Raw genomic sequence first — 19,306 nt, 5'->3', positions numbered from 1 at the left:
ACATTTTCAAAACATATTTTCCAAATTTATTTTTGGAAAAACATGTATATTATTAGTGTTTATAAAGATTTTGGCCCAAAACCAGCTCTTTATTTGAGATTTTGCCAAAATATAGGCAAAATCTATGGTCAAACATGTATTTGCCAAATAAAATCTAAGTTTATTTTGGCAAAATCTATGGCCAAACGGGTTCTCATATGCTAGAAGTCATGGATAATTTATCGGTATAACCCGTTTTTTATCCGTATTAAAATGGGTCGGGTCGGATAATTTATCTATTTTTCCATTACCCGTTTTCGACTCGAACCATATCCGACCCGACCCACCACTCTGAGATAAGCACAAACGACGTAACAAATTCACCATTTCCCATGTTCGAACGTATCTTCCTATAAAATACTACTAGTACCTATTTCATGGTAAGCTAAAAATGAGAGGTTAGTTGAATTAAAGAAACATCATGTCCAAATCTAACTTTGAATCGTACCCTCCATTGTTTCGCCCAGCAAACATCCCAAGGTTGGACAGAGATAAAGCAGAGACACTATCAAAGTTAGCAGTGGAGGCTGCTAATATCCCTGTGATATCGATTGACTTACAATGCACAACAAGCTGTATGAGCGAAGCGTGTAGAAATTGGGGATTATTTCGTTTGGCGAACCATGGTATTCCAATTACGCTGTTGAACCAAATTGAAGAACATGCTAAAAAGCTCTTCTCTCTGCCCTATGAAACTAAAAAAGCCTTCTTCTCAAGCAGCCCTATATCCTACTTTTGGGGTACCCCTGCTCTAACTCCTTCTGGATCTGCTATACCACAAAAACCAAATAATCAGCAGAGCCTACAATGGATGGAAGGATTCAATGTTTCTTTATCTCAATTATCACATCTTCATTATCAAGATGTATTGCTCGAAACTTTCAGGTTCTTCTTCTTCTTCTTTACGTGTTTGCTTCAAAGTTTTCCTCGTTATTTTTGGGTCTTTCAAATATGTGATTGTGACTTGTGGAAAAGTTCAGCCGCCATTGAATAGACCAGTTTATGTAAAAAATTTACAACAGGTAACAGTTCATATCAATTGAAATTAGTAATCTAAAAATATGGAAAAATAACCTGATCACTAGTAACATAAAAAGGATTTACTCCCATCAATGTGTATAAAAACTGCTTAATTACTACCCTATCACTATCAGTATGTGTTATAAATACTTCCATTTGTAGTCTGTCCTGAAGACCAAAACTCAAAGGAGTAGGTCGGAGATTAATTAATAAATTTTCTAGGAAAACATTTTTTCCTACGTACCAAACACACCGTAGTGTTGATGTTTTTTCCCATCTTTTCATTTTCACGTGTCAAATAATTGTACCCGCAATGCGAATAACTACTCTTCGTTTAGTCACGGTCACGCGTGTCAATGGATGTTTAAAGTCGACTAAACCGATCGAATCGTATCGAACCAAATTTTAGGTTTTTTTTAATAAAATCGTAGATTTTTATATAAATTTATAACCGTACCGATAATTAGAGTAGGTTTTTTATTTTATGAATATAAACCAAAAAAATACCGAACCGTACCGAATAAATTTATGATGTGAACAATATATTTATATATTAAGTCTAAAAATAAAAAAGCGTTAAATTTTTTCACGGGCCTTGAAATTATGAAACAGTTACAAGCCAACAAGAAAATCAACTCAAAATCATAATTCTCAAACCTGTTGTGCTACTCCTATTGAAACTAAATTATTTCCAGTATGTTCACTAGCAAGAAATGAGGTATTGTAGTGATTATGAATAACAAACTACAATGTATTGAATATGTTTCCTTTCGTATGATTGTTTTTTGAATATTTAATATTCTATAGACGTTATTCTTGAATCCCAGCTTAGTTAATATTTTTTCCACTCGCGTGTGATTTATATTGGTTTTGTATTTGCTTAGTTTTTTTAATGCTGATGTAGAATAATTGGTGGATCTATACTCTAACCATCTTTCATATTTTTTTAATTCTGTCACCTTTTTATCAGTAAAAATGTCATAAGTGCTTTGTCAAGTCCTATAAAAGTACGTTGTTATTGCATTCTACTTTTATTAGTAACTTTTACATGACATTAAAAAAAATTATAAAAAATTTATCGAACCGTACCGATACCGAAGAGAAACCTGACGGTTTTAAAAAGTCTAATTTAGGTTATACATAACAGAATAACCGAAAAATTGATATGATACAAATTTTATAAAATAATCGACCGAATCGAACCATTGACACTCCCTGGTCACAGTTACCGTCCATTTTCGACTAGAGGAAAAGACAGAGATAACGACAACCGTGAACGCAACCAAAATTCATGCTCGCGCCCACTTTATCTTTTTCTTCGCCGAGTCTGAAATGTGACGTTTTCTCCATAATTAACGCCATAAATGAGCCTGTAATGTGACGTTCTCTCCCTTTCATTTAATTTTTAATGTTTTGATCTAGTAGAATTTTGAAAGAAAAAAAGGTTTCGACATATAAACTCTTGAAAAAGACTTCTGAATATAAAAAATAGTACTAACATATATTATTTTTAAAATAAATTAAAGGAAAAAAGTGTTTCAAATGAAATGAAGTGTACAATATCAATAATAGATGCTTATTTTCCTGTTCGTCTTTATCTTCTTCAGCGGATCAAAATAACCAATAAGATTGTCTACTTTATTTTAAGTACAAACCCAACCTTTTCTCTCCTCTGGTTCTCTGCTTTTCATGATATTTAATTACTAAGACTATTTACTAACAATAAACGTAAAATTTCTCTGGATTCCTCGATTCCTTTGTCTCTACTCTTTGCTTTTAATTAACAATACACAGGATTTGTCTGCTTTGATTCCCTAGTCTTTATTTTCCCGAACGACAATGTTGTCACGTATTTGCTGCTAGCCAATTAAAGTAGAACATCCACGCAAAAATAATTGCTGTTTCCAACATCAATTCGGCAACCTAAGACCGTGTACGAAGTAATTGATGTCAGTCTTATCAGAATGATCTTGTACTATAGTGATTTTACAAAGCCCAAAATCAATCAACAACTTTTCGTGATTTTTCTCTTCAATTATCGATAGCCTTTTGCCCCGTTTGGCCATGAGTTTTCCGTAATAAATTTGGGATTTATTTTCAAAATTTATATTTGGCCATAAATTTTGTCCGTATTTTGGCAAAATTTCAAATCCCAAAATCACCTCAATTGCTAATTTTGGGCCAAATTCCCAAAACTTGGGAATTATATACATATTTTTGCAAAATAAAGTTGAGAAACACATTTTGAAAACGTATGTCCAAATGTTTCTTGATACTTCTCTAATATTGATATTACCTTCATTTCATTTAATACAATATTTTTTTTCTTTCTTAAACTTTGTATACGGTAAAATCGGAGGGTCCAATTTTCCATCGTTAGGACACCCCGAAGGCTCGAAATCACGGTCGAGTTTTATCCCTCGAGGGCCATCGATGCTCGACCTCGGAACCGTATGAGGCCGACGGTTACGGGAAGAAAATGGAAAGTTCCCAAGGCGTGAAGCTGGAACCGACAAGATCTGTCAGGCTAGTCTGAGCCCGTATCTTGGCATTAGTTAGGTGTCCCATCTCCATATCTTTGTAATAAATGCATTTGTACTATGTTGGGATTCCCTCTTATATATAAAGGGGATCCTTGTCATTTTTTAGGGATCTGATGCTCAATATTGAATATACAAGAACATTTTCTCTGCTCTCTAACATATTCTCTTAATCTTATTACTTACATTTAATGCTCATATCCATTGTGTTCTATTTATTGTTCATCATTTATTGCTTATTATTGACCATAAAGAGCCCCCCTTGATCTATTTATAACTGTTATTCGCCATCGACCGCCTTCGATAGCTTCCAGCCAAGCTTCGGACCCGACCTCGAGGCCCTCGAATAGGCAAGTTTGAGGCCCCGATTGACAGCGATTTGATTTGATTAACACCTCGTTCTTAAGTTCTTATTTCATTTCTAAGTCTTTCACACAACATCAACTGCCTACCAACTAGCATAAAAATAGATCACGTATTTTTAGAACCACAAAATCAAATTCAATTATTATTACCATTTTCACGGTAAACAGTTTGGCGCCCACCGTGGGCTAAAAATAATAGTGATTATTTTCTTGCTGGTTTAACTACATAACTCAAGTTATCTTTCATGCTTTTTCTTGTCCAAGATCTTTGATTTCAGGTCAAAATGTCCGACTCAGTAAACAACAATCTTGAGAACCACGGAGAAAATGGCGCAGATGTTCCAGGTGCTGGCGTACCACCACGAAACCCTGAGAACGTGCCAGAACCGATCTCCGTGAATACGGTCTCACGCGATGCTCAACACGTCGATGTAAGCTCCCACACTAACAGGAGCGTGCACCGAGGAGACCAACAAGAAGCCCATGAAACCCCGGATATGGGAGAACAAGAGGTTAGCCTTCACGTTATTTTTGAAATGTTGCAAGCACAACAGTTAGCGATTGTTCAGCTGCAAAGTCACCAGAAAACTCTCAGCACGGTAGCGCCGGGGACGGCTCCCCGGGCCGAGCAGATACTAGAGAGGTCAAGAGACAACGGGTCAGTAGCCGACCCCGCCATCGTAAACTTGCTCAAGGACCTCACAAAGAGGATCGAATCGGGCGAAAAGAAGATAGAAGCCAACGACAAAAAGGTCGAGACCTACAACTCCAAGGTCGACCAAATTCCGGGCGCACCCCCGATCTTGAAAGGTGTGGATTCGAAGAAGTTTATACAAAGGTCGTTCCCAGAGGAAGCGGCTACAAAACCCATTCCAAAGAAGTTCAGAATGCCAGACCTTCCAAAATACAACGGGACCTCAGACCCCAATGAGCACGTTACTACTTACACTTGTGCAGTGAAGGGCAACGACATAAAAGACGACGAGATCGAGTCCATCTTACTAAAGAAGTTCGGGGAAACACTCTCGAAGGGGGCCATGATGTGGTGTCACAACCTAGCTCCTAACTCCATAGACTTATTTTCCATGTTGGCAGACTCCTTCATAAAGGCACATGTCGGTGCCATCAAAGTAGCAACAAGGAAATCTGACATCTTCAAGATCAAGTAGAAGGGAGAACGAAATGCTGCGAGAGTTCGTATCTCGCTTTCAAATGGAACAGATGGAACTACCGCCAGTCTCCGACGAGTGGGCAGTACAGGCCTTCACTCAAGGTCTGAATGAGTGAAGCTCGGTGGCTTCGAAGCAACTGAAATAGAACCTGGTCGAATATCGCGCCGTGACCTGGTCGAACGTTCACAATCGATATCAATCAAAAATCAGGGCCGAGGATGACCAACTAGGGGGCCCCTCGGTCTCGGTATACCCAAGTAGGCTTTTGGCGAAGGAGCCAAAACCAAACAAGGAAAGGTACCGGCCATACACCGACGGCAGGAGAAACACCCCGAGGCGTAACATACCTCGCAATGATCGAAGGATGGACCGAGGTCAAAAACCTCGGGGATTCGTCAACAGAGCTGGATTTGACAGGAACACGGGGCCAGCAGAGGCACCTTGCTTGTCGGAGTATAACTTCAACGTAGATGTATTAGACATTGTGTTCGCCATCAGTACAATCAGAGACGCCAGGTGGCCCAGGCCTATGCAATCAGATCCTTCGCAAAGAAATCATAACTTAGTTTGTGAGTTTCACAACACGCACGACCACAGGACCGATGATTACCACCATCTCCGAGAGGAAGTAGCCAGACTACTCAATAAAGGTTACCTCCGAGAATTCCTCAGCGATCGGGCCAAAAACCAATTCCGGGAAAGAGAGGCGGCCAAGAAGAACGAAACAAATGAGTCACAACATGTCATCCACATGATCTTGGGAGGCGTTGATGCCCCACAAGAGCCCATGATGAGAAGAACAAAAATATCCAGCACCAGGGAAAAGCGAACTCGGGATTACATGCCCGAGGATGCCCTCACATTAAGCGACGAAGACATCGAGACCTTGTCTCAACCCCATAACGACGCACTGGTAATCTCTTTTCTTGTAAATACATTTCAGATTAAACGTGTATTTGTGGATCTAGGCTTCTCAACCAACATTAACAGATCGAGGGTGGTAGAGTAGCTCGGACTGCTTGACCAAATCGTACCCGCCTCTCGAATCCTCAACGGATTCAACATGGCGAGCGAAACAACAAAATGGGAAATCACCCTTCCAGTCAACGTGGCCGACACTATCCAAAATTCCAAATTCTACGTCATCGAGGGAGACATGAGGTACAACGCCTTGCTCGAAAGGCCATGGATACACTGCATGAGAGCAGTACCATCCACCCTCCATCAAATGATAAAATTCCCCACAAAGGATGGGATTAAGACCGTCTACGGGGAACAACACACCGCGAAAGAAATGTTCGCGATACACGATATTGCCCCGACACCGGCACCTCCACCTTCGAGGGAGTCGAAGGATAAGCAAACAGTAAAATAACAATAACAAACTACACTCCCGGCTATCCCGACTAAACAAAGTAGGGGACCGTACCACATTCTCATCACAAGCAACTAAAACATATCAGGGCTCGAAACATCACCGGCGCATCGTACGCTAAGGTATGACCATTTCCTTTCTTTCTCAATTATATTCTACACTGACCCGAGTTTAGTTACCCGATCAAAACGGCTAAAGCACTCTCCAACTCGAAAGCCTTAGGTTCAAAAGCATGCGTTGCACTCTTTCCTTCAACCGGGTTTTTATCCTGAAAAAGGTTTTACCGACAAAGTTTTTAACGAGGCAACATCCATATGCTACCTAAGGAAGACTCAACATGTATTCAAGGCTTCATTTGCAATCAACCTAGAATACTTGGGGGCATCCCCCTAAGAGGTCACCTACTCGGAGAAAGCCAAGACGCATCAAGTGGGGTCTCGATAGGAAGATAATGTATCTGGCCAAATGGTCGAACAAACCTTGTCCGTATAGAACAACTGAGCCCTTAAACAGCAAAGAGATGTATACTTACACCAAGTAATCAAAGAATACTTCACAAAAGCACTTTGCGTGTCAAGAAAGCTCGACATTTTTTGCATAAAACGACTCCAAAGCCAAAAGACGACCCGAACACTCGAGGACTGGCGTCAACAACTCACAACAACGCGACCCCCGGGTCGGAGCTTCGAGCTTGTAGGCCCTCAATAAGGCAACAACAAGATCACAAAATGGCTCTAAACCAAAAGACGACCCGAACACTCGGGGACTGGCGTCAAAAACTCAAATGACCTCCGGGTCGGAAATTCCGAAATTGTAAGCCCTCAATGAGGCAATACCAAGTTTAGAAGTAATGGCTCCCGAGTCAAGAAACCCTCGACGACTCGGGGACTGCCATCAAGTGCCACCACCATCGACTTATCAAAACCCGAGGCTATAAGACCACATGCGCGCAGCCTCGGTCTCGTAAGACCTACATAAGGCGACATCAACATCTGTAAGACCTCAAGCAAGGGATGAACAATACTTATACCAAGTTTCCAAAACTGTAAGACCTCAAAGGCATGAAAAACTTGTAAGACCTTACTAAAGGCATAAACCTGATCTCAAAGTTTCAGCTATATATCGAACTTGTAAGACCCCTAAAAAGGCATACCCTCGATATAGATGCCGAAACTACTTCACTCGAGACTTAAAGGCTCCGACCAAACACAAATGACTCCGGTCAAAAGGCTGTACCAGTCAAACTAAAGCGACTCGGGGACGCCCGACCGTCGCTATAAATCACAAGCCTTCAATTACTCCGAATATACTTCAGAAAGAACCGGTTAAACAGGCTACCCTTGATACATGCAAAAGAGCTTAGACCATGTCAGCACCTAAAACATTGGCTTCAAGATACTCAGCCTCCGAGCCAAACCTCCTGCGGTGCTCGATCATCGCCATATAACGACTCACAATCGAGGTTTTTAAAAACCATCGAAGAAATCAGGCAAATACCATTTCAAAAAATCTTTATCGAGGGAAAAATAAAGCACACACAAAAGGTCGCATCGACCCAAGGCGTAAGAGCCACTGTCACCAGCCCACATACACTAAAAGGTCGCATCGACCAAAAGCGTAAAAGCCACTGTCACCAGCTTAAAATTCAAAAACTTGAGGTTCTAATGAGCTCGAGTCGTAACCCGATTCGGAGGCTGGACCCAAAACAGTTAACTAAAAATGCCTAAGGGCAAAAGCGTAAGAGCCACTGTCGCCAACTTAAAATTCAAAAACTTGAGGGTCGAATGAGCTCGAGTCGTAACCCGATTCGGATACTGAACCCAAAGCAGTTAACTAAATATGCCTAAGGGAAAAGGCGTAAGAGCCATTGTCGCCAGCCCACATACACTAAAAGGTCGCATCGACCGAAAGCGTAAGAGCCTACGGGCTAGCCCAATAAGCTTCAAAGCCATACCGTGAATCTAAGGATTCCATTCAACTCAAAGACCAGTTCATCTGGCTAAAGTCAAGGTAAAAGAAATACAGGAGTAACAAAACCGCAAGGTTTCTTTCTTATACATACATGTGGAAAAATACAAGCTCCCTTTACAAACGCGCTTCGAGTATGCTATATGCAGAGTCGGAAAGAAAAATTACATTTCCCCTAGGGGCTATGGCCCGTCGGCCTCACCTTCTCTATCCTCGGTGCCAGATAGAAGCAACCGAGCACCACACTCGTCCGCTCTCGCCTGCGTCAACTCTTTCGAGAGGTTAAATCCCCTAGCGCAGATCTCTTCGAAGGTTTTCCTTCGAGAATTACACCAAGAGTATTCTTTGCTCCTATCTCCTCAGTCAAGGATCTTTCTCAGCTTAGCTTGAGCATCGGCAACGTCCTTCAAATAGACTGCCACTTTCTGGTCAGCCTTAGTTCGGCTCATTACAGCTTCAGCTCGGGCATCCACAATCTCAGCCCTTATCTTCGAGATCTCGGTCTCGAGCTTCGCAATCGTATCTTTTCGAACCGAGCTATTGTCACGAACTAGGCAAAGTTGAACCTCAAGGGCAGAAGCCTTAGCCAGAGCACCCTCCTCCGTCGAAGCCTGAGCATCTGCCAGAGCCTTTAACTCATCATACTTGCGCTTGGATCGACCAACCTCATTTCGAAGGCGCTCCAAGCCCTCCGCCTTTTTCTGCAATTGAAATAAACAAAACATTAGATTCGGGAGCTAGAAGAACGAATGCCCGTTCGCGCGGAATAAAAATTACCTACTCCTTTAAGTAGCTCTCATAATTCAAGATCCGGCTTGCCTCATACCGTAAGCGCGCCAATTCCCTTTCATTGCAAAGGAGCCTCAGGGATTTCTCCTCGGCCAGAGTTTTCCGCAGTCTGGCCTCACGGCGAAGTAGCTCAGACTTAAGCTTGTCGAAGGCTTGCAAAAGAAAACTCAATAAGGAAGGGAAGGGGCGAAACTCGAAAGGCTTGTTCCAAAAACTCACCATAGAGTGAAGTCGTTGTGCTTCCTCGAAGGTCGAGCGCACATTTCCTAACCTAGTTCCCTCAGCTCCGAAAAAGTCGGCCCCAGCCGAGACACGATCGCTCGGTGCATATGATCCCGGGCTTCGAGTACCCCCCGAAGTACCTCTAACGGAAAAAGAAGGCGGCAGCGGAGGATAAACCGCCTCTCTAGAACCAGAAACCACGGGCACGTCGGGCTCGATCAACACTTCTGCTCCGGGCCCCTGGCCCAGGTTCACCTTGCCCCGAGCGCCATCTCCCTACAAAGGTATCTCTTGCTTATTGCTATCATTATTTAGCCCAGAAGCTAGCGATCCTTATTCCCCCTAAGGGGACGCGGCCTCGCCTCGGAAGGCTCGCCGATGCCTACAATAACACGGATAGCACGCATAAAGAGAAAGTGCTTTTTCAACTAAAAGAAGGGAACAGATCGCACGACACATACCGTGATATTTTGACTCCCACCTATCCTTAGACAAAGTTGGCCACTTGCGCTCGTTGCAAGTTGAGTGGGTCATCAACTTCTGAACCCAATACGGCAGATTGGGAACCTCGCCGTCATCTACGAAATCGCTGCAGAAAAAGAAAAGAAGGCACACTTACGGAACATCCCCTCGCCATAATTGAAGAACTGTGAAGGCACGAGTGTACCACTTACGTGTATAATTCCATTCCTCAGGGAATGGCATAAACTCCACGGGGATAATATCTGCAGTTCGTACTCGGACGAATCGACTCATCCACTCCCGAACCCCGTCTTCTTCATCATCGACAACAAAAGGCGTGGCAGACCGACATCGTAAGGTTAGCAGACCTCGATGATGAAAGGGCCGGTATAGTCTGATAAGATGGCTAAGCGTGAATTCAAGCCCTGCCTTCTCCGCAAAGAACCTCACCATCAACACTATCCGCCAAAATAACGGGTGAACCTGGGCCAAGGTAACCCGATACTTTCGACAGAAGAAAACACAACCCTGTCAAGGGGGCCCAGCGTGAAGGGATACGTGAACACATTCAGAAATCCCTCGGCACGGTCCGTAATACCCTCATCCGGGAATGGTACCTGCAGTACCACCTCTTCCCTCCATCCACAATCTTTCTTCACCAACTCAAGGTGTCCTTCTCCTATCAAGGAAGTAACTCCAAGGTATGCTCCCGTTGGTCTTGAGCATCGGGGCACTTTTCTGGTAAAAAGTCCCCTCTCGAAGCAGAATGCTCCAAGCCCACAAGGCGAGAACCGGGGGCAGAACTCTCTTCTCCCTACCAAACGGATCCTGACGTAGCAGTCATAGCTATAGCAAAATTGGAGAACTGGAGCAGGAATTTAGACCAGAGCGTCAATACCGAAATAATGAAAAGCCTAACGCAGGAAAAAAGGTTAAACTCCTCAGAACAGTGGAATCTCCAAAAGGGCGGAAAAAACCCTATATATGGAAAAAGCGGCAACAATCCGCCTACCCCAGAGGCCTATTAAAATGTTGGCCGAAATCACTTTGGGAAGATGTACCGGCAAGGTCACCTCGGTCACTTTACAGTTGTGTCGCTAATTTGGCAAGCGCCATACGACGTTTCGGGGTCGGAGACCCCCGCACCAAATAAGTCCCGAGGTGGTACCCGACCTCGAGGACTTCCATCAAAAAGAAGTTAGGCTCCAGGAAGCCTTTGGAATCATCACCATTCCCGAGGTGGTAACCGATCTCGAGGACCTCCATAAAAAAGAAGTTAGGCTCCAGGAAGCCTTTGGCATCATCACCAGACCCGAGGTGGTACCCGACCTCGAGGACCTCCATCAAAAAGAAGTTAGGCTCCAGGAAGCCTTTTAGCATTATCGCCAAACCCAAGATGGTACCCGATCTCGGGGATCTCTCCAAGGGGCCGTCGATGTCATTATAAGATTCGAGATGGTACCCGGTTTCGAAGGCTCGTCTCAAGGATAAAAACAAGAACTTAAAACTTTGTTCGTGTGGGCTTGGCCTCGGGATACCATCTAAACCCGGGTAGTCCCTTATCCGGGATCTATCTACAACGCCTTAAGGCTATTTATATTAAGTTCAAGACGAGTCTCCCGACGACCCGAATTAACCCTCACTCGGGGACTGCCATCAAAAGCCTAAAGGCAGTCTCCATTCTCGAGCTACCTAGAGAATCCCACCTCGAGTATTATCACAGGGTCTAAAGGCTAAATTTCGATTTTGGGGTTCGAAGCCTACTCTCATTCAACTCGAAGTTAGGGTTCCGATGATCCGAGTTTACCAGTCCAACCCGGGCTCAATATTTGCACCGACCGATGGGGTCATGCACTTAGATTCTGCACAAGCATAGATAAAGAGAAAATAGTGTGCGTCGGAGACAAATTAAAGAAACATTTTTCATTCATAAACATTCGATTACAAAAGCCCACAAGGGGTCCTTACATATGATTACAAAAGCCCACAAGGGGTCCTTACACAGAAACAATGAAGCATCCTCGGTGGCAATATCTTTGAGCGCCATCTCCGCGGAAGTCTCATCTCGTCCCTCCAGAATGATATCTACGAGGGCGAAGATCAAGAAGAGGAAAGTGTAGGGGCAGAAAGGGATGAAAAACGCCATAGCCCGCCAAAGAGCAATGGCTTTCGCCGGGCTGGGAGGATCACAGCCCAGTAGAAGACTTGCCAGGCGTCGGCCTTACTTGCACGGCTACTTTAAGTCCACTTCTTAGGATATTGCACCGTGCAAGCTACCGGCCAGAGATACCACTTCACCCCACAGAGAGAAAAAGGGGTGAAGTGCCATACCAGGCCGGGGAAGGAAGGTGAACAACGGTGTATAGTCTGAACACCCTCATGAGCAGCGGTGTATAGTTCAAATCCCTGATCGGCCTCCCTATCTCCCTGTCTTGAGCCAACGGTGACAGCAGTAACAACAACAACAACAAGTTGGTGCAATCTTGCTCGACAAGGAGGGGCCCCGGGAAAAGGACACGATATAACTGATGAGAGCGCCACCAGGAAACTTTAAGGCTGCGGGCCTCAGGCATAGGAAACGATAGTGTATGGGGGTGGACGGAAAAAATGGGAGAAAGGCTGATTGAAGAACACTTGAGTAAGGAATTGGTTCCAGAAAGCCCCCATTTATAGAGAAAGGGCAGAGTAACCGGCGGGCACAATCAATACCCTTTTGAAAAATGCAATCGATGACGCCATCAATGTCCTTGAAAGACGTATCGGCAGGCGCGATTAATGCATTTTTGGAAACTGAATCGACAGCGATATTATCGCCTAGAAGGACGAGGATCGACTGTGCATTAAAAGACGTTGAAAAGACAAGTCAGTGAGATGCCTCGGTTGCCACAAAAGCCTATGTCATGAGTATGACGTCATCAGTATAACATTATCGTGGGAAGTTCGGAAAGATGGTTATCAAGGTCGTTTCTTGTCGTTCTACTCTAAGAAACGTGTGAACTATTTGTATACGGTAAAATCGGAGGGTCCAATTTTCCATTGTTAGGATACCCTGAAGGCTCGAAATCACGGTGGAGTTTTATCCCTCGAGGGTCATCGATGCTCGACCTCGGAACTGTATGAGGCCGATGGTTACGGGAAGAAAATGGGAAGTTCCCAAGGCGTGAAGCTGGAACCGACAAGATCTGTCAGGCTAGTCTGAGCCCGTGTCTTGGCATTAGTTAGGTGTCCCATCTCCATATCTTTGTAATAAATGCACTTGTACTATGTTGGGATTCCCCCTCTTATATAAAGGGGATCCTTATCATTTTGTAAACATCGGTTGCTCCATACTAAATATACAAGAACATTCTCTCTGCTCTCTAACATATTCTTTTGATCTTATTACTTCATTTATTGCTTGTACTTATTGTAATTCTATTCATTGTTCATCATTTATTGCTTATTATTGGCCATAAAGAGCCGATCTTGATCTATTTATAACTGTTATTCGCCATCGACCGCCTTCAATAGCTTCCAGCCGAGCTTCGGACCCGACCTCGAGGCCCTCAAATAGGCAAGCTCGAGGCCTTGATTGATAGCGATTCGGTTTGATTAACACCTCGTTCTTAAGTTCTTATTTCGTTTTTAAGTCTTTCACACAACATCAACTGCCTACCAACTAGCATAAAAATAGATCACGTATTTTTAGAACCACAAAATCAAATTCAATTGTTATTGCCATTTTCACGGTAAACAAACTTCATATCTAATCAAATACCACCATATACAATAATACGGAGGGAGTAACTTTTTCTACTAGTCAAGTCATTCTCTTTTCATTTTCATATTCTTTACGAAGCTTAATTTATATGAATTGATAGTAAAAAGAATTTTAACGCTGTCAATAAAACATAACTAACTATATAGCATGTTATTATAATAATTTTCAAATTATCACATCTGACTTAGATATAAAGAGTTACATGCAATTAAAAGTCATTTTAATTTCACAAACCTCAAAGTATAATTTTTTTTAATATATATAAGTATATAGAAATTCAAACCAGTTGCGTAGCCACCCTTGTTCAAGGTTGACACTCCTTCCCTTGAAAATTACGCGATAGAGACAAGTAATTTTTTTTTTACATATATGTGCTACTTGTTGAATTCTTTTGACTTTTCTTCATACATTCTTAGTGGAAATTCTAATTCCAGTACTGCTTAAAATTATTTCTTACATATTTTGGTTGGTAATAGATGCTTGCTAGAAGAATATGGGAAACATCAAAGTAGGCTGGCTACGACAATATTCAAGGTTTTGGCATCAGACCTGAACCTGGGACCATTACAGACTCAGTCTCATCTCTCAGTAGCCACTGGTTTACTGAGGGTGTATCGTTACCCTCGTTGCCACGAGCCAGAAGGAGCGTGGGGGATTGACGTGCACACAGATAGCTCAGTCCTCTCCATTATTCACCAAGATGAAGTTGGAGGCCTTCAAGTTTACAGCAAAGATCATCAATGGCTTGACGTCAATCCTCTTCCCAATACACTAATTGTCAATATTGGTGACATGTTGCAGGTAATTCGTTCACTTTTTCTATTTTTTTTTAATTTCAGGGTTATTCTGTATTTGGTATTCGCTCGCGATCTCGATTAATTTAAATTTACACCGCATAAAGCTCATTAAAGAGGAAGCACTTTTTATACTAGGATCTTTTTTATTTTCAGAGCTCGAACCCTAAAGTGAATAGATCCTATCGATCTTACATTGTTACTTTATCCCTTGCATTTTATCCTTTTTTTTCTAATTTTTAACTCACATAATGGTCGCTGTCCTTGTTTTATCATAAAATATTCTGAAAAAATATAAAGAAATGAGAATAGGAGATCTAGTATTACCAGCCATGATCTCGTCAATCTTTTCATCATCATCGTTCAATTTAATATACTGACATTTTAATTTATATACATAATATATTCCTTAAATTTTTTGGGAAAGAGAGTTTTACCAACCATGATAACATTAATTAATCTTTCCATCATTATAGTACAAATGAGTGGGCTGACATTTTAACTTATATAGTGCTTTTTAGCATATAGTATCTAGTAATATTTTTAAATCATTATATAATTTATTGGACAAACGTTTAAGTCATCTACTAGTCCCAATTTTAACCTTAAGGACCAGAAACAAAGACTACTGGCCATATAGTATTACGTCTTCTCGTTGATAGCACATATTATAACTTACTTACCTAGCTAGTTCTAGATAGAACATTGGAGTGCGCACTTTTAGCAGTCATCTTAACAATTACTGTCGCAGCTATATTAGAAAATTAGATGATGGGAACTCAGGGCGGATCCAGCTTTAAGGTTATGGGTTCCCGTAAACTTTTGCTCAAACCTATATTTGTATTAATAAATTCACTAAATATCTATAAACCCAATTAGTATTGCATATTTAACTCGAGATTATTATAGGAACTCATAAACTTCAAATCTTGAATCTGCCTCTGATTGAAGTACTATAATTTATTGATTACACTGACAATATAAAAAAATTACATTATTAATGTTGTTTAATCTATTAGGGCAAGTTGTTTTCGTTTTTATGAGGTTAAATTAATGTTTATAATAAAGATTTACTTGTAATTATTTTATAAGCAACCTGATTGTGTAAATATATTAAATTTTATTACAGGCAATGAGTGATGACAAGTATATGAGCGTGAAGCATAGAGTGAAGGTGAACAAACACAAAGAGAGAATATCAATAGGTTATTTTGTATTCCCTGCCGAAGATGCTATCATTCAAAGCACAAACTACAAGCCCTTTACCTACGCCGATTTTCGAGCACAAGTTCAACATGATTTGAAGACAGTAGGCATCAAGACTGGTCTCCAGAAATTCAAGTTTACTACTCAAATCTCTTAACTGTGTACCTTAGTTTAATGGGAAAAAATGGTGCACAAATAATTAGTTCCTGCTGTATCTTTAGCTGACTGTAACTTGTATAAACTAGTAATATTCAGGTTTTTTTCTTGGTTATGATTTTTCCAATGTCCTTTCCTATTGTGAAGAAATGGTAATTGTAGATTATTCTCTTTAATTTCATTTTCGTTGTAGGATCTAGGTCCTCTAAGAATTTCAAAGTCTAATTTAAATACTATGTACTGGAATAAACCATAAAACAGATTGAAATGGTTAACCTTATATATAGCGTCTCAAGGAAATGATCTCTTATGACAATATAACTTGAAAGAAAGTTACATTACAAATATGTACCGTGTTTATTTATTTGTCACTAGTGTTAGATTTTACCAAACTCGTGTAAAATGGTCATAACTAAAATAACATTTGTAATAAATCATAAAACAGACAAAGCTAATGTATTGCTAGTGTTATAGGGTGGCATTGGTTTAAAATATCTTTAAAAAAGTACAAAGTAATAGATTTCGAACTTAATAATCAATAATTCTAGAACTTAAATCCGCAAAATTCATATACTGAAAACTGAGCTCTCTGATGGTCCCTCGGATAAATGAACAAATGATGTGCTTAGAATAATGGCCTTCATATTTGACTTTATTGGTCTCTTTCGTAATGATAAACACGAAGGTCAGTCTTGTTTCTGAAACAGTTTTTTATTAGTTGATCAGAAGAAAAACAACGGTGAATAAATATAGAAAAGTAAAAGATTTACATATTTCTAATGAAAATTTGAGATTTCTAATTTCTGGCGACAGGAACAGAATAATTAGATGAAAACTAAAGCTCCTTGCTTTGGACCACACTTGTTGTTGGGTTTCGGAGGCCAACTTTTAGCTGCTATTGAAGGCTAGTAGCCCACTAGCATTTCTACGGTCGTGGATTTAGAAATATTATTAAATGAATTTGTCGTAGGACGGCGTTGCTTTGTGAGGCCTACTCTTTTGAGATTTGAGAGTTTTAATATTTTAAAGTGAAGAATTGACCAATATAGTTGCTAGCCTCACCACTCAAACTAGAAAAAATGACGGATTACATATAATCCATATGTAATGTGTGTAAAGGTCCTGTTATAATTCTTTTGAAGTCTAAAATACATGTTGAGAGACTAATAAAAGTCCAAAATATATGTCAAGAATTTAATTTCTGCATGTTAGAGTGTATTGAGAAAATTTTGTAAAATTAGCACGGTATAGTCAGTTTTCGGATTGATCATTCAAAAATAGTCAGCGTTTACCAAGTCAATGAAAAATAGCCACTATTTTGCTGCAGCAGAGACCGGTCCATCATAATATACTGGAGTTCGGTGCACCTGTGTATGAACTCCAACATATTATGCTGGGCCGGTATACTTTGCTGGCTCCAGCATAATATACTGGAGACTGGAGCACCGGTGCTCCAAACTCCAGTATATTATGCTGGACCGGTATACTTGCTGGAACTCCAGTATATTATGCTGGAGTTCTAGTGTACTTATGCTGGAACTCCATCATATTATGCTGGAGTTCCAGCATACTTATCCTGGAACTCCAGTATAATATGCTGGAGTTCAAGTATACCCTTGCTGGAACTCCAGCATAATATACTGGCGTATTTTCCCGGTTTTGAACAGTGTTTTCGCTCAGATTTATCTTTACATGAAAAGTGGCTGAATTTCGATTACTTTTGAAACTGAGCTATTTTTGAACAACCAGTTGTAAATCTGGTTATTTTTGAATTTCTCTCGAAAATTTCACATAAGAACAACTGGGCTCCCTACTTTTCAATTTTATGGCCCATATTTCAATTTACAACAAACTAGCCCAAAAATAATAGGCTAAGATTCAACATCCAACTCTAATAGGTTCTAGAAATTACTATTTAATTTTTTAAAAAGATTTCTCAAGCTTTTAAGTTAATTTTCGAATAAGTAACTGTGACTCAAATATTAGTTCAACAAACCAAATCAATTTGGATGGTGAAAATTAGATTTTTAACAAGCTTAAATATGTGGGCTTAAATTTTGAAGATTTTGTGAGAAATTTGGAGTGAATGTTATTTAGACATGGTAGAAATAGTATAATTTGAAGTCATTTAATGGAGATTTGGACTGGTTTTGAACAAGAATTGCAACTGAAGATCGTGGAAGAAGTTCGTCTACAGACGTTTGTATAAAGGTGTATAAAAGTGTATAAGACGTGTTTATACACTCATATATACTATTATACGAGATTATACAAATAACAGATTTCGTCATCTTCCTTGCGTCTTTTCTAAAATTTAACTCAAATCTTGCTCAACTCTACTCCAAATCACTTCAAATTTTAATTTTGAACACCTTTTGATATTTTCAATCAATTGGAACAACACCTAATCCAAACAACTAACAAACTCAAAAAATTCTATTTTCAAAAGCAAAGCTTTGGATGGCCTTCAATGGTGGACTTCTACTCTTCAATTTTCTTACACTGTAACCAAGTGACACAGGATAAGAAGCAGCAATTGCGGACGACCACTTGAAGTATATATAGAAGATGTGAGAAGAAGAGAGAGTGAAAGCAATGGTTGCGAGAACACATATTTGACTCCATAGCTTTAGAAGCAATGGTTGTAAGAACACAGATTTTGAATTTGCTAGTGCTTTCAAAGTATGTACAATATGGGCTAGGTTGGGTAAAACTTAAAAATATGGGCCATTTTTTGCTATGGTGTGAAGTCATGTGTATTTTCTTGTAATTCTTTCGAGGTATAAATTGCACGGGGTGCCCTATTTGGTCGTCCCCATTTAACCTATACTCATTTTTTAAAAACTTTTAGCTTGTACCCACTTTTTAAATAAGTACAGCCCCCTTCTTCCTCATCCTCTTCCTCTTCTTCTTCTTCTTCTTCTTCTTCTTCTTCTTCTTCTTCTTCTTCTTCTTCTTCTTCTTCTTCTTCCTCCTCCTCCTCCTCCTCCTCTTCCTCCTCTTCCTCGTCCTCCTCCTCCTCCTCTTCTTCCTCTTCTTCTTCCGTTTCTTCCTCTTCCTCCTCTTCCTCTTCTTCCTCCTCCTCTTCCTCCTCCTTCTTCTTCTTCCTCCTCCTCTTCTTCTTCTTCTTCCTTCTCATCGTCCAATTCATAATCTTATAGGGAATCGAAAGAATCACCTAGACTTATTCTTTTTACTTTCTCATGTACATAATAATGATGTGAATGCTTGAATTAGTCAAAAAATGAATTAAGTTGACAATGTTGAGCATATACCATGCTATAAATATCACCATTGCTGTTGTCAGTTTCCTCACCAAGAAATCCAAAAGGAAAACAAGCTAGATATGACTAAATACACAACCTTCGTTGCCCTTCTCTTCTGTCTTCTCCTTGTCGCTGCTACTGGTGAGTCAAATTAAGTAGCCTATTTTTTTTA

The 19,306-nt window shown here is 40.5% G+C and overlaps 1 protein-coding gene across 1 annotated transcript; it reads left to right on the top strand.

Moving 5' to 3' along the window:
• Window positions 1–381: 381 nt before the first annotated feature.
• Window positions 382–16,063, top strand: LOC107781790 (gibberellin 2-beta-dioxygenase 8). The gene is made up of 3 exons (XM_016602560.2): window positions 382–924; window positions 14,189–14,513; window positions 15,636–16,063. Exons 1-3 carry the CDS (start codon window positions 461–463, stop codon window positions 15,867–15,869), a joined length of 1,023 nt encoding a protein of 340 aa, XP_016458046.1. The 5' UTR covers window positions 382–460; the 3' UTR covers window positions 15,870–16,063.
• The last annotated feature ends 3,243 nt before the right edge of the window (window positions 16,064–19,306 follow it).

This window comes from Nicotiana tabacum, chromosome 8 (assembly GCF_000715075.1).
Source record: "Nicotiana tabacum cultivar K326 chromosome 8, ASM71507v2, whole genome shotgun sequence".
NCBI classification, from domain to species: domain Eukaryota; kingdom Viridiplantae; phylum Streptophyta; class Magnoliopsida; order Solanales; family Solanaceae; genus Nicotiana; species Nicotiana tabacum.
Note: the sequence above shows the minus strand (reverse complement) of the source record. Positions and strands in the feature narration are given on the sequence as shown.

Excerpts from the sequence above, each read along its gene's own strand:
- LOC107781790 (XM_016602560.2), top strand. The coding sequence starts at position 461 with ATGTCCAAATCTAACTTTGAATCGTACCCTCCATTGTTTCGCCCAGCA. Across the intron at positions 925-14,188 it reads GTATTGCTCGAAACTTTCAG|ATGCTTGCTAGAAGAATATG; the intron begins GTTCTTCTTCTT and ends GGTTGGTAATAG. Across the intron at positions 14,514-15,635 it reads ATATTGGTGACATGTTGCAG|GCAATGAGTGATGACAAGTA; the intron begins GTAATTCGTTCA and ends ATTTTATTACAG.